Source organism: Camellia sinensis, chromosome 15 (genome assembly GCF_055761805.1).
Source record: "Camellia sinensis isolate YWXY chromosome 15, ASM5576180v1, whole genome shotgun sequence".
Classification (NCBI taxonomy): Eukaryota; Viridiplantae; Streptophyta; class Magnoliopsida; order Ericales; family Theaceae; genus Camellia; species Camellia sinensis.
The window spans coordinates 51,209,593-51,224,347 of record NC_138975.1 but is presented as its reverse complement, the minus strand read 5'-3'; the positions used below and the strand labels follow the sequence as shown (position 1 = coordinate 51,224,347).

The 14,755-nt window shown below is 32.2% G+C and overlaps 1 protein-coding gene and 1 pseudogene across 2 annotated transcripts; one reads left to right on the top strand and one right to left on the bottom strand.

Annotated features, from left to right (window-relative positions):
- The first annotated feature begins 5 nt into the window (after positions 1–5).
- On the top strand, positions 6–3,548 carry LOC114283784 (pentatricopeptide repeat-containing protein At5g50990-like; annotated as a pseudogene). The gene is made up of 3 exons (XR_014356716.1): positions 6–1,105; positions 2,124–2,218; positions 2,951–3,548. The product of XR_014356716.1 is annotated as a pentatricopeptide repeat-containing protein At5g50990-like (transcript).
- LOC114283783 (uncharacterized) lies at positions 2,259–9,029 on the bottom strand. The gene is made up of 6 exons (XM_028226667.2): positions 8,691–9,029; positions 4,581–4,839; positions 3,621–3,657; positions 3,144–3,249; positions 2,683–2,793; positions 2,259–2,549 (listed from the first exon to the last, which is right to left on the bottom strand). The coding sequence occupies exons 1-6, from the start codon at positions 8,895–8,897 to the stop codon at positions 2,433–2,435; spliced, it is 837 nt and encodes a 278-aa protein (XP_028082468.2). The 5' UTR covers positions 8,898–9,029; the 3' UTR covers positions 2,259–2,432.
- Positions 9,030–14,755: the final 5,726 nt, after the last annotated feature.

The following is a 14,755-nucleotide window of genomic DNA, read 5'->3' as shown; positions in this document are numbered from 1 at the left end:
GTCTTCACAGCTCAATGGATTTCATATGTTGTATATTTGCTTCCGCAGCCCCTAACTATATGTTATTATGCTAAGAGGTCTTTGGTAATTCAAGGATTATTGGCCGGTTACGACGCTAAACCTATAGGGGCGGGTTTGGGTCATGTCACACAAGTACTTCGATTCAATGACATGTTACTCAATTCAGCCACAACTTGAGCATTACGGAGCCATGGTTGATCTCTTGGGTCGAACTGGGCACCTAGATGATGCTTGTTCAATCATTAAAGAAATGTCAATGGAACCTGATATTGTAATATGGATGGCACTTCTCAGTGCATGTAGAACTCAGAGAAATTTTGATTTGGGTGAAGTTGCTACTGGGAAAATTAAACATTCGGCAGTGGGGATTACCTTTTGCTATCAAATTTTTATTGTTCTGTAAACAAATGGGATATTGCTGAAAGAGTGAGAGATACTATGAAAAAGAATGGAATTCGTAAATATAGAGGAAAGAGTTGGATAGAGATGGCAGGTGCCATTCATCAATTTAAAGCTGGTGATGTATCACACTTGGAAAGGGAAGCAATATACAAGGTGTTGGAAGGATTGATTCAACGGGCCAAAATGGAGGGATTTTCTCCCGCAGTGGAGTTAGTGTTGGTGGATGTATCTGACGAGGAAAAGGAGGAAAATCTGAATTATCACAGTGAGAAATTGGTATTGGCATATGGGATTTTAAAAACTAGCCCTGGAATGGAGATCCAGATTAGCAAAAACCTCCGGACTTGTCTTGATTGTCATTATTGGATGAAAGTGGTTTCAAGGATACTAAACAGGGTTATAATTGTGAGGGACCGTATCCGTTTTCATTGGTTTGATGGTGGTGTGTGTACTTGTGGAGATTATTGGCAGTAGCCTTTAAGGTACTTTGGCAAACCAAAAGATATGGTCGAAATAACTTGAAGTTTGCAATTAGAGTGCATCTGCTAAGGCTATGAATCTGGATAAACATGGTAGAGCAAGGCCAATCTTTTTGGCTTGATTGGACTTTAAGAACGTTCCATATATGCTAATGCTGCTCGAAACAGATGGAACCGCGCAATGTGATCCAAACAACCACAAGGTGTGCTAATAATTGTGCTTTGCATGGTTATAAAGCTAAGCATTTTCTTAGTCTTTCTAAGCTCATTGCTCATGCTAATGTGTTTCTGGTGTTGTTTCCTAATTTTGGAGTAGATATAAGCTTGAAAATTTCTATCCCGACTCATTGTATGTTTAACGTAGTTTAGCCATGCTACTAGAAATATCTGGTAAATTTCCAATACTGAGTAAGATTTTGTTTTGACTGTCGGTTATGCATCATTTGAATCTACCTTGGAGTTACATAATTTCTGTTAAAAGGGCATGTACCAAAGTTTTCTTCTCCACTTAGAGAGTTTTGTTGATACTTGAAATGTTATTATGGGTTTAGTCTTGATAAAATTCTACACATCTTTAGGCCGTGGTTTTGGATCATAACTATGGTTAGGGATTTGGAAAGATAAAAGAAAATGTGAATGAAATAAGCTTCTTCTTCTTTTTTTATTTTTTATTATTATCTATTTCTCACACCTTTTCTCAGCCTTTCCAAATCCATACCCAAATCCATGACCTAAACACAGGCTAAGTATTTTTTTGAGTTTCTTCTCTCTCTCTCTCTCTTTCTCTAACTCGCTCTGTTGCTTTTTTTTGTCCTCAATTCGCTCGTTTTCACCAGCACTCCAGCTTAGTTAAAATTGTCTTATGCATAATCCCAAGCTTTGGAATAATGATTCTTAATTTTATCCCGCTCTGTCTATCAAAACTTATCTTAGATCTGAACCTTCCTGCATCAAAGCGTAATTAAATTAGCTTTATACACTGTTCAAGAATGATCATGGGCCAATTAGCATCTGAAGGTCATTGTGTTTGACCAACAAGCCACACTACAGTGTCTACAAATGGTTGTTCATTAATATTCAGACAGCCTCAGATGCAATGCTAATTTTTCTTCTTAAATATTTTTTTCAATCAGGACAGTATATGTAGTACTATGTTATTCTTGATGGTATTTTCAGGTCATATATAGCAGGTTTTCTGATTATTGTTGATTGATGTTGAAGGTTTTGGTTCTAAATCACATGCTCTGGGATGCAATGCTTGTAGTGTTGGACCTCTCAGCAAGTGGTGCAGCGAAGAATCCCTATATGAAAATTAGGTATGCTGAGCACAAACACGAATATTTATCCTCCTCTCAATTACGACAATTCTTTTTTTTATACCATTGAACAATTAAATAGATACTACATAGGTTGTTTTAACACATTAGATAATTCTTTCTTGGAAACTCAAAAACAGACTCATCAAGGGTTTTGTACAACACATGACAGGTCAAACAAATCATGACCTTCGAAATGTAACATAGCAACTACTTAGCTGTCTTGGATAGGAGCCAATGGCAGTTTGCCTCCATAAATCTCCGGAAGCTGGCTCTCGTCAATGTCTTGTAGCAGAGTTGACTTCACTTTCTTGTTCTCCACAAACATGATCTATGACAGAATGGGACACAGAATGATTAGTTTACCCTATTGTGATACAATTCAATTGTGCACTTGAACATAATACATGACATTTGACTGTGGTTAGCTTGCTTGTAAAATAGAGAGTTAAAACTTTTTTTACCTTCTTCTTAGTATTGTCGTCGATAAATGAATATACAACCTTCCACACTGCCATAAATATGTAAGGCACATGAATGATAAATAACTTCCCAAGTCTTTCTGGATAGTAGTCCTGCCATTATCAGCAAGTTGTTAGTTATTACTAGTAAATCAATGTCAACAAATACTACATTTGATCTTCTTAATATAAATGTTAGATTGGTTCATCCTCTATGTTCATGTTATAGTTCGTTTCATCAAGTACAAACTGAAAATAGGGTACATTGCAGGAAAAGTTTGGGCTTCTCTCCAATCATTTGACGGTCCAGAACCCAAACCCTAGATAAAAAGGAGGCTATTTTTCAGTTTCAGAAGATCAAGTTTCTGGTATGTCCTGGTTGTGCCGTCCAATCAACAAGATCTTGATCAAATTTAGTAAGAAATTGAACACTGCAGAATGAAGAAATATACAGAGGGCTAAACCTGCAAAATGGATAGAGCTCCCAGGTATGCGCGAATGTCACTGTTTGCATATCCCCATCCCTCAAGATCGCAGATAACAACAAACTTCTCCTGTCCTGCTGGCATCCTGAGACATCAATGTGACATAAGATATAGCCTCATTAGGGCACAAGAATTAGGGATTGTTTGGTGTAGCTTATGGAGCTACTTGTATATATATATATTTATTTATTTTGGAAATGTGTCAGAATGTTTAGTGATGTTTTTATTTATTGTTTATGAGGTAGAAGTAACTAAATAGGTGGGAAATAGCTGATTATTAGGAAGTAAGAGAAGATGTGCTTTTAGCTTTTGGTTTATGATTTATCAGCTTTCAACCTATACTAGAAACTACACCAAACAAGCTCTTAGTTTGGTTCACTGAAATGAGTTTGATGGCTTGTGTGGGCATGCGTGTGAGAGTGACTGAAGAGAGCTAGCTTTTTAGGAAAGTACTACCTTGAACACAATTTCTCAAGAGCAAAGACTGTGAAACCTGTGAAAAGAAGAGTTTAACGGTTTAATCAATAACTAGTTCAACTTCAACATCTACTTGGTAAATTAATGGGCTAGTTACACTAAGACTCCTTCAATTATTAGCAAATATTACTTTATCTCTTAATCTATGAACTTGTATATTTTGATCCTCTCTATTATAGAAATATATAATTTTCACCCATTCTAGATCACTTTTAAAATGGGTGTATTTATATAATTTTCATATTTGAGGAGATCAATATGTACAGATTCATAGATGAGGGATTTTGATGTAATTAATTCTTCCTAAAAGAACTAAAAGGAAATTGATAATTTTTCATTTTTTATTTTAATGATAAGGAACCTCATCATGGCACGACTCCTGCAAAATAAATCTCATATATTTACAATTACTTGCAAAGTAAATCTCAAACACTTAAAATTACTTACAAATTACAAGTATCAATTAAGATTGAGGGATGAGAGTTGAATCAAAGATATCTTGTAACTGGTCTCAAGGTTTGTCCTCTGTTGAGCTACTTGTATAGGTTATTCCTTTGCTTTTTGTAAATTTTATTACACCGTAACTCTTGAAATTTTTTATTTTATTTATTTATTTATTATATTTTCTAACATTTGGTCTGATGAAAAAAGAAAATCAAAGCAAAATGTTTTTGTGGTTAATAGAAAATGAGTTTTATTTTTATTTTTAATTTTTTTTAAACTTTTGAACGATATAAAATATTTTCGGATTAAAATCGTACCAATATCACAAGACCACCCGACCTCCAATAACATTGCCACTAATACAACCATTGGTCCATTAGTTGGAAAATATTTTTCATGGAACCAAACAAAGCATATCTGAACTTCAATGACTCATAATTTAAGCATGAAAAAAAGTGAAAAAAAAAAAAACATAGAAAAATGTGAGGAACATACGTTTGAACTCAACCAAACCTCCTTTGTTGTGAAAATGTCTACCACCAAAGGCAACTGTTATGGGACGTCCCTTTTTATCCATTCCTTGAAGAAACATTTTGTTCTGTGCTAAGTCATGTTGGATCTCTGAAGCGGATATGAATCCATTCGATACAAATGTTCTTCTCCATTTCAGGTACTTGAGGAACATTGTTGAAGCCTTTTCTACGTCTAGATCGCGAGCTCGGAGAAACCTTCTGATCATCAAATCATCTGCATCCTGTAAATCCATTTCAACCCAAAAAAAAAATCAGTGATCTGATCACAGTATATATGCACAATGCAGGCTAATGCTTTAGTATCCACTACTTACATTTTGTTTGATCATCATTATTTTTTCAATGTTTCATTCTTTAAAATTTAGTTAGTTCTTTCTTTTAATACAGCTTCTTGTAGAAGAAACCATTTTAAAGCAATCTAGCTAGCATGCTTGGAAAAGAACATGTACCAGCTGGTTGTAGAGGAAAGTAGATATGGTTTGAGCAAAGAGTCATCCTTCCTTTTGCTTTTCGTATACTACAATTATACATAAACTCTAAAAGGAACTAATGCTCAGTTCATTTCGGTAGAAAATATTTTTTTGATGTTGAAACTAATATATTAATGGTTATATTGGAATGGTAGTGGTGGCGTTGATATGGTAGTGAAGGAAGAGGAGGAGGAGGAGATGGTAGAGGTGACAGTGGTCAGGTAGTGGCGTGATGGTAATTGTGGTGGTGGTGAGTGGTGGAGGTGATGACAGGGTGTGGGGTGATGGCACTGAGGTGCATTGAGGATGGTGATGGTGGTGGCAGTGGTGTGATGATTTGTAAGTTTTATGTCATAATTAAAATATGGTTTGTAAGTTTTATCGTTTCCCTTCATTTAATTGGACAAATAACCCATCAAAGATAATTAACAACAAATAAATATCTCAACTAGGGGTGGCTCTATTTACACACTACCTTTTCTCTCAAGGCAAACCATTAATTAATTTTTTTTTATTACAATTTTAATCTTAAGTGAAATGACTATAGAGGACAAGTTATGTTACACACCATTTGTGTATTTACCATAAAGGACAAGAATGAATATAATATAAATCATCAATTTCAAACTTGTTCCTTACGTATCTTTTTTGTCAATAATACAAAAACCCTAAAACCAAAACCAAAAACTCTTCAACAAATAATAAAAAATATAGTATTATTGAAGATTTTGAATGGATTCAATAAAGGATGCATCTGGCAACTTTGATTCGCAACAATGGAGTAAGGAAGAGGTTATTTTTTTGTTGTTTTTGTTTTCGTTTTCGTTACTTGCTGAGTGGTAAGTAATTGGTACAGTTCGGATAACCAGAGGTGGATATTATATCATTGTTCAACATACTAAAGTCGAACAAAATGCCTTTGTTCAACATACTACGGTCGAACAAAATGGCTTTGTTCAACATATTACGGTCGAACAAAATGCCTTTGTTCAACATACTACCGTCAAACAAAATGTCTTTGTTCAACATACTACAGTCGAACTTTGTTCGTATATTCGGTTAACAACAATCGAGCAATTTCATTTAATTCGACTCTGTACTGCTGAACATTTACAATTTATTTTTTTGTTTTTTTTTTTTCAGAACGGGGCATCCATGGAATGCAGTAATGTTGTGTTTTCAGCAATGGAGATAAGTGCATAAAACCCTAAAATAAATAATAACTCACCTACTAAATCTCCAATGTGAAGTTCCAACTATGTTGAGCAACACCATAGACGACGTGTGTTTTCAGCAATGGTGTTCACCAGTTTGAATAGAGAATGGAGGAGGAGATGAATATCGTGGGTGTGGGGTGTGTGGCTGTGTGGGGGCAAAGGTGGAACTTTGTGTGTATATTGTTGGGGTTGGTGTGTGATTATGGATAAATACATAAATTTGTGGTGTGTGATTAGAACAATATTTATTTTTCAAATTATTTTTGGTGTGTGTTTAGAAATGGTTTGCCTTGAGACAACTTATGATGTGTATATAGAGCCTCCCCTCAACTAGTCCATGGAAGTAGGGCTGTAAACGAGCCAAGTCGAGATTTGTTGAGCTTGAGTTCGGCTCGTTTAATTATGAAGTTTGTTTATTGAGCTCGAGTTCAGTTCGAGAATTAATTGGGTTCGAACTCGGTTTGGCTCGGCTCAATAAGATTTTTTATATATATATGTATATATTTAGTATATTATTTAATATATAAATAATATATTTAATATATAATTTAAATAAAAATAAACAAGTCGAACTCATTCAATTCATTTATTAAACGAGTTGAGTCCTTAATGAGTCGAGTCAGCTCGCAAATAACTCAATCCGTTTATAATCTTACATGGAGATGAAAAACTTATTTTATTCACATTAAGCTTTTCTATGATTTTCTAAAAAAGTGAAAAAAAAAACTAAATAAAATAAGTAAATAAAAATGTTGAAAAAGCAAAAAAAAAAAAAAAAAGAAAGAAAGAAAGGGTGATTGATATGACTGGACGATCCATATTCGATCTGACGAGAGAATGGTAAGCCCGTGAAAAGGAGAAAAATTATTTTTAGTTCACCTGTGGTAAAATTATGTGGTGCCTTCAAGGCTTCAACTTGTTTTTAATTGATTTAAATAATAAGATTTATTATTTTTATGTTACTTTTTAGAAAATAAAAGAATAACAGGAAATTTTTTTTTTTTTATGAATTTGTTTACTTTGAAAGTGATGAAAAATAAAAAAAAAAATTAATTTTTTTTTATATAACCCATATTGACATTGTAATTAATTTTTAATTTTTTGTAAAAAAATTACAAGAAAATTAAATGTGTGAGATATCTATAATTAAACTTTTACAATTTTTAATTTTTTTCTTGCAAAATTTTCATCTTAATCAAATGTTTTTAAAAAATATATTTTCTTTTCTATTTATTTTCTTTCATTTTCTACTGAATTATTTTTTTTTTAATAAAATAGAACCTTAAGATTGGATTTGATTGGAGGATTTAATGAGAGAAATGAAATAAAATGCAATCTCACTTTTTGTTTGGCTAATTGGGAACACGGAAAAAAAAGTGGGAAGAAAGTGTAATTTCAATTTTCGTGTTTTAGATTTACTTAAGTTCTTTTCTTTATTCAATTTTCAACTCAACTAAATATAACTTGAAATAATCTCAATCCAACCAAATATAACTTGAAATTCGAATTTTATTAAATTTTTTTCATTTTATTTCTATTTCATTTTCCTTTTAATTTTTCTTATCAAATTGTTCTACAAAAACTACCCATTAAAGAGAGTGAGAGAAAGTGGGAACGTAAATGGGAGAGAGACATGGATACGGAACAATTTCACTATAATCACCTGAGTGAATAATTCTTGATAGATAAGGTTAGTTTTTTTAGTTTTTTAATTTTTTTTAAGTTATATTATCTCTATTTTTTATACATTTATAAAATTAAAAAAATTGTTTAAAAGGTTAATTTTTAACTTTCCAAAACATTCATTTGGGAACTGGGTTAAAAGACAACTTTTTAATTTTTTAAAGTTATATCACCTTACTATTTCTTTACACATTTTTTAAAAAAAAAATTAAAAAATCAACTTTTAACCTATACTTTCAAAATAAGAGAGAATTGCTTTTTTTTAGTAATTTTTTGTTTTTATTGAGAGTTTGTTTGGAGTGTTCTATATAAGTAAACTTTTTTATCTTTTTTTTTTTAGTCATATCACCTCTTTACTTTTCTATACATCTTTTCGTAAAAAATCAAAAAATAAACTTATTTAGATCAATATTTTTTTTTATATTTTTTTTATTATTACAAAGATTATGTTGCATTTTAATTTTATAATACGATAGGCCTTTTTTATTTATTTTATTTTATTTTTTTCCTTCTCTTTGATTGCTTTGGATTTAGGAGTTGAAGGAAATTTGTTGACTGAAAAGAAAAGGAAACATTAAAAAATTATTCCTTTTTATGTGGATGAAATATATATATATATATATATATTTTCTTTCTAAATCCTTATCGAAATTCATGATCTAAATATATAGGATAAAAAGAAAAGGGAGTGAGAGAAGGAACCTTGGAAGAAGGATCTTGTGTTTGTACAAAGGCCCTCATGAGATGAATTTTGTTAAGCTCATCCTCATTGCTTCCATAGATGCACTCCACAGCTCTCTTTGTTGTTGTTGTTATTGCTCCTTCTTCTTCTTCTTTTGTTGTTTTTTTAGATTCATCACTAGTAGTTTTTTTAAGAGTGGCAGGCGCCTCTTTCTCCTCCATCATCATAACCTCTTTCTCTGCCCTTCTTTTGTTACTCGTAGCAAAACTACACCTCTCACCAACACATTCTCTCTCTCTCTCTCTCTCTCTCTCTCACTCTCAATGTGAATAGTGTTTAAGAGAGGAAAGATGGTACCAAACGACTTAAATGAATAACGCTTAGCAAACTCATAGCGTTAAACCATTGCTGATGAAAAGGTGGACATCACAATTTTTTCAACCACCCAACGAGAAGTTATTTGGTGATTTTGGACCATGGTCAGATAGTACACTTTAAGGCTTAGTTGGAAAATTGGATGAAGGAAATAGAAAGGGAAGGAAAAATAGAAATAGAAAGAAAAGAAATTTTTTTCTTTTTATGGGATTTGAATTTCAAATTATGAATTTAAAAGATAAAAAGTGAGATTGAATTTTCTTATTGCATTCTTTTCTCCTGTATTTTTTATTATAACTAAATAAAAAGTGAGATTGTATTTTTTTTATCTTTTCATTTCTTTCATTAAAATTTTCAACTGAACACATCCTAAAAGAATTATGATTAATAAAAAAAGTGCGACTCGTGATTTTGTATTGAGACATAAGCAATAAGAAGAGACTGGACATGTGATGATCAGTGGAACGTATGAATAATTATTCAGTCTTTCAAAAATTTTATATTATTAAGACCTAATAATTATATGACTTTAAAAAATAAAAAATAATAAGCAAATAACATTATCTCATTAAATAAGTACATGATCCCATAATCTTTCTACTTTTGAGAGAACAGAAAAAGCCTGTACCGGCTAATAATTTTTCAACCCAAAGATTGCATATTGTCGGCAACATTTATAGTTGGGAGGTGCTTGATTGTTCAACTACTTCTACTATTAATGAGGAGAGATGTTATAATGTGTACTCTTAAAAAAAATATGTTTTTTATAATTTTTTTTATAAAATTTTATAATTTAAATTCAAAATGTCATAACTTTTTATAAAAGTTATAATTTTTTTTACTGAAAAATGTCGTAACAAAATTTTAAAATGTCATAATAAAAATCACAAAATGTCCTAACATTATTATTCATAACTTTGGAGTGTACATCATAAATTTGCTACGTATATTTTTGCTACAAATATTATAACACATATCACAAATAATTATAACGTTCATCATAAAAATCATAATTTTTTTTACAATATGTATCATTTGAAAGGGTGTGCATTGTAATTTTGTCCATTAATTAAAGAAAATGCTATAGACACTTTATCACAAAATATATAAATTTTTGCAACATCAATAAAATTATGAACATTTTATTATGCTAATTTGCGATGAAATTACCCATTTTATGATTGATATTATGAAATTTTGTGATAAAATTATACATTTTTATAGTAAAGTGCATATGGTATATGATTTTCCATTAACTATGGATCACTTTGTAGCACATGTGCCAAAAAAAAAAAAAAAGAAAAAGAAAAAAGTTATGATATTTCATATCAAATGATGTGACTTATTACATACTGTTTATTTCAAAACAAAATACCTATAAAAATGATATTCTTTCTAAAAGTGACATTGTCATATTATTTTTGTGAAGCTTTTTGTATGATTTTTATATATGAATAAAGTTTTCCAATTTTATTTTAAAAATTATATATTACACTTAATTTCATACAAAATATATAACATTTTACATAAAGAGTAGGACGGGCCTCAGACCAATGACCATGAGTTTAATAATAAATGTTCTTACCACTTGAGTAACACATACTATATGTATATTTTTCTTTGTCATTGTTATTATTATTTAAGAAAAAATTTAAGAAAAATGTTAGGGGTACTAACATATTTACTAATAATCTTAGTAGTACGCTCATAAGTTGATGTGGGTTACATACCAAATAATGGTTAATCTTTTCTAAACTTGTAAGTGTATTAATAAAATTGATAGTAAATGTGCTAGCATTTCTAGTATTGTCGAAAATTTAAAGCTATCTAAGATCAGGCCCATAAATTAAGGGCCATATCTTAGACCTAGTTGTTCACCTAATCTAGAAAAGTGATTAGAATATTTGATGACAATTGATTTAAACTTTATATTTACAAAAATGTTATGGGTTTCATATTCTAAAAAAATATTTGGTAATTCATTTGGAATTCTTAACGTTGCTCTTATATTTAAATTTTATAAGTTTTTTAAGTTCTGTTCGACATGAGCAAATTTGAGAGTTTTAGTAATTGTATTGAACACTGAAAGTAGAGTAGAGATCAAGTTTGAGTCAATTTTTATACTAACCATTCCTAGCTCAAGCTTAGTCATTAGAGAATTGTCTTGTGCAATCTATTAGTAATCAGCCCACTTATTTATTTAAATATTAATTGGTAAATATAAGTCATGAATATTAAATATTCATTTGGGAACCACTTTCTATGCTATGTGCATTTCTCAACATTTATGTTTTTATTTTATTTTTTTATAAATTTAGATTAATGCATTGGGGTTCTGTTTGCACTCATTTTTGTTAAGTTCCTATTGACAGGTGGATCAACCAAATGATGACACATGGCAAAGTCAAAATGAGAACTCTCCATTAGTCAAAAGGACAAGTGGCATTAGAGGGGTTGATCACGTGCATTGAATGGCCCAGAAGGTGAAATAGTTATTAGGCTAAGTCGTTGACTTAGTGGGTTGGTTGCAAAAAGGATCAGGTGTAGAATGAAGACCTAGCTCTATCGATGAGAGGCCCAAAGTGTTGAAGGACACATGGCAACATGGAGGAAAGACAGTTCGATAGGTGAAATTGAAAGTTTAATGAAGTTTGAAATTTAAAGTTTAATGAAGTTTGAAAGTTTGGAAGCGAGGGAGCAGTTGCAGCAGTTAAGCAGTGGTAGTTGCAAGACTCGGGGAAATCATGCGATCGTAGGCCAGGAAAAGAGGAAGTGAATATAAAGGCCATAAATTTGAAGGGAGAAGGATATCATCAACTCAACAACACTCAGCTTTAGATTTAGGTTTATCTTAGGAGTAATTTCTCTTTCGAAATAGGAATATTAGTTTATCACTGTGATTTGTAAACTTTTGTGAACTTCAGTAGTATTACCTTTGAAATTACTTTTTGTTTACGTTGTTTACTTTGTCACTATCAATTGTTCCAGAGAAATCCTCATTCCTTTGAGGCATTTGAATCAATTACACAGTTGCTTGATTATTCTTATTTGATTGTTTAGTTTAAATTGTTGTTTAATCCTTGTCGATTGGGAATAAGCATAATTTTTACTAACAATTTTTGGCACGCCTAGTGGGACAACATTGTAAACACCCTATTTTGACCACCCTTAAGACTTGGGCACCTCACTCTAAACACTCGATGATGAAACGTTACGCTGTGCAATCGTTCAAATCTTCAGCAAAATGATTTGGTTTCAAGCTTTAAAACCTAAACCTTGCACCCTTTTTAGACCAAAACCTTATTTTTTCTAGCCCGACCACTCAAAGAATAGCTGGCCAGCAAATGGCTAGCAGGCCATTTTCATTTGGCCAACCGTATCTTTTCATGGCTGGCCAGCCATGTTCAGTGTAGCAGCTATTTTGACAGTTGTTGCCTGCTCCCATGTACATGCTTTGGACCAACTGTCTTTGATACAAATATTTCCAACGTGAGAACCTTTTTTTTTTTTTTTTTTATAAATACAACACCCCATTAGGGGTTAGAAAATTCCCTAAGAGCCTAAAGCTTAACCAACCATCTTCTCTACCTTCTACACAATACATACACCTTATAAGATTAAACTTGAAGCTTTTGCTGAGGTTCTTGAAGATAATTTCAAATCCTAGAGAGTGTTAAAAGTGTGGTTTGTGAACTAAGAAGAACATCCTCTCTTTCAGGAGGTAATCTTTGAACTCTTCAACCATCTTTTCTCTCTCTTTTTCTTATATTCACTTTCTATTTTCAGAGTGTTTTGAGGCCTGAAATATGTGATTTAAAGTCACAAAAAGAGGAAGGGTTAGCTACCCTTCCTTAGGCTTGTTGGTTAGATGAAACCTCTTGGTTTTATTCTACTTTTGCCCACATTTTTTCACCTTATAAACTTGATTTTCAACACTATTTTTATGTTGTTTGAGTGCTTTTTAATGTGTTAAATTATGCTTTGAGTACTATAGTTGTGTTGTTGTAAGTCCTCCCGAATTTGGTATGTTTAGGACATTGTCGCCAATCCGTTTGACTTAATAACCTTTTCCTTCATTTTTACAGCTTTCATGTATATATTCATGTCATTATAATCATCCACTTTTCATTCATACTCTGTAACCTTCTCCCTTTCTTTGCTCTTTCGATCAAAGGTTGTATCAAATGGATTATTGTTCTTGGTATAAGGGAGGGGGTTTCTCGTGCTAAATGGTTTAATCTCTTTGGAGGTGCATTACTAGAGCATCACTTTTTCCTTATACTAAGCACAATCTCTTGTTTGACATATCCTTCGGTCACCAGTGCGTTACTTTTAAGGGACTAATATTCTGGTTAGACCATTGGAAATCATAAAGGAATGATTCATTATAGCTCATTATCGGGATTGGATTTGGAGTTTATCGTCCGTTTCGGGTTTGACTCCGAATTCATTATCACTTGTAAATGAGTTTGATTCCTCTTTTGTTATTTCCCTCGTAGAAAAGGGCTCAAAGAGTTCATTTCTCGGATCAAGTCATGCTTGTTAATCTTTCTTGCTTTGGACTTAGTGGACTTAATCATCACTTTCGGACAAAAAATGAGAAAAGATTTAAAAAAAAATTGGAAAGGTAAAGTAAAAAGGCTAATAAAATTAGAGTAAAAGAGGTAAAAAGATAATAAATTTTGGTTAGGTTCGGTTGGACATTATACTAAACCTGTTGCTTCTAGAATTATCGCATGTTATTTTAGTGATGCTCGATGATTCATGAGGCAAGTCTACCCCCCTCCTTTGAGGTAGCTCCATGATAGGGAAGAGGTATTGTTTGTCTTTTGTTGCATTTATTAAACTCTTGTCCTATCGCTTCTAAGATCATTATGCTACAAATTTGCAATGATTGATGATTTGGGAAGCAGACCCACTCTCTCCATGAAAATCCTTATGATAGGAGGGAGCAGGAAGGATGAACAGATTTCGGAAACCCCATGTTTTGCTCTGTTCTAGTTCTGCTACGACAGGGGATTCCTCAAAAATAGTGATCGCCCGACCATTACTCAGTATGGCCAACCACCTGATCAGGCCGGCCAGCCGGCCAAGCATGTTGTACGACAGTGGTGATTTTATAACAGAACAAAACAGATTCTCAGGCCAAAACAGAACTATTTTCTGACTATAAACAGAGCAGCTTCTGGCAGCAAACAGAGAGATTTCTAAAGGCTGTTCTCGGTTGTGCGCAAGTGATTACCCGCCATTTGTTTAATTCCTTTAGATTAGCTCCTATATAATTAATTAGTTTCTTTCATTCAGACTTGTAATAATTAATTAGTTCATTCATTTGTGTTTGTAATAATTAGTTTAAATTTGGACATTCGGACCCTCTTGTGCGAGGGTAAACTTATAATATTTGTGTGTCTTCTAACCTCCATTTCTTTCCCTCTTTTATTTATATGCTTACTGTGGCTGCATATAGTGTTATGTTTTCGTTTCATATCATTGCCATGTTTTGTATCCATTTTTGCATACATAAGGTTCGATTCATCATTTTTTAATGTCATTTTGATTTCCTACTTACTTGAATACATGAGTTACCATATGCTTTGAGTTGATCCATCCATGTGACATGTTAATTAGCTTAACCTAATAATTGCATTCTTGTATGTGTTGCATTAGTCATGTGCATCGTTGGGGTCATGCATTTTTCTCTAATCACTTT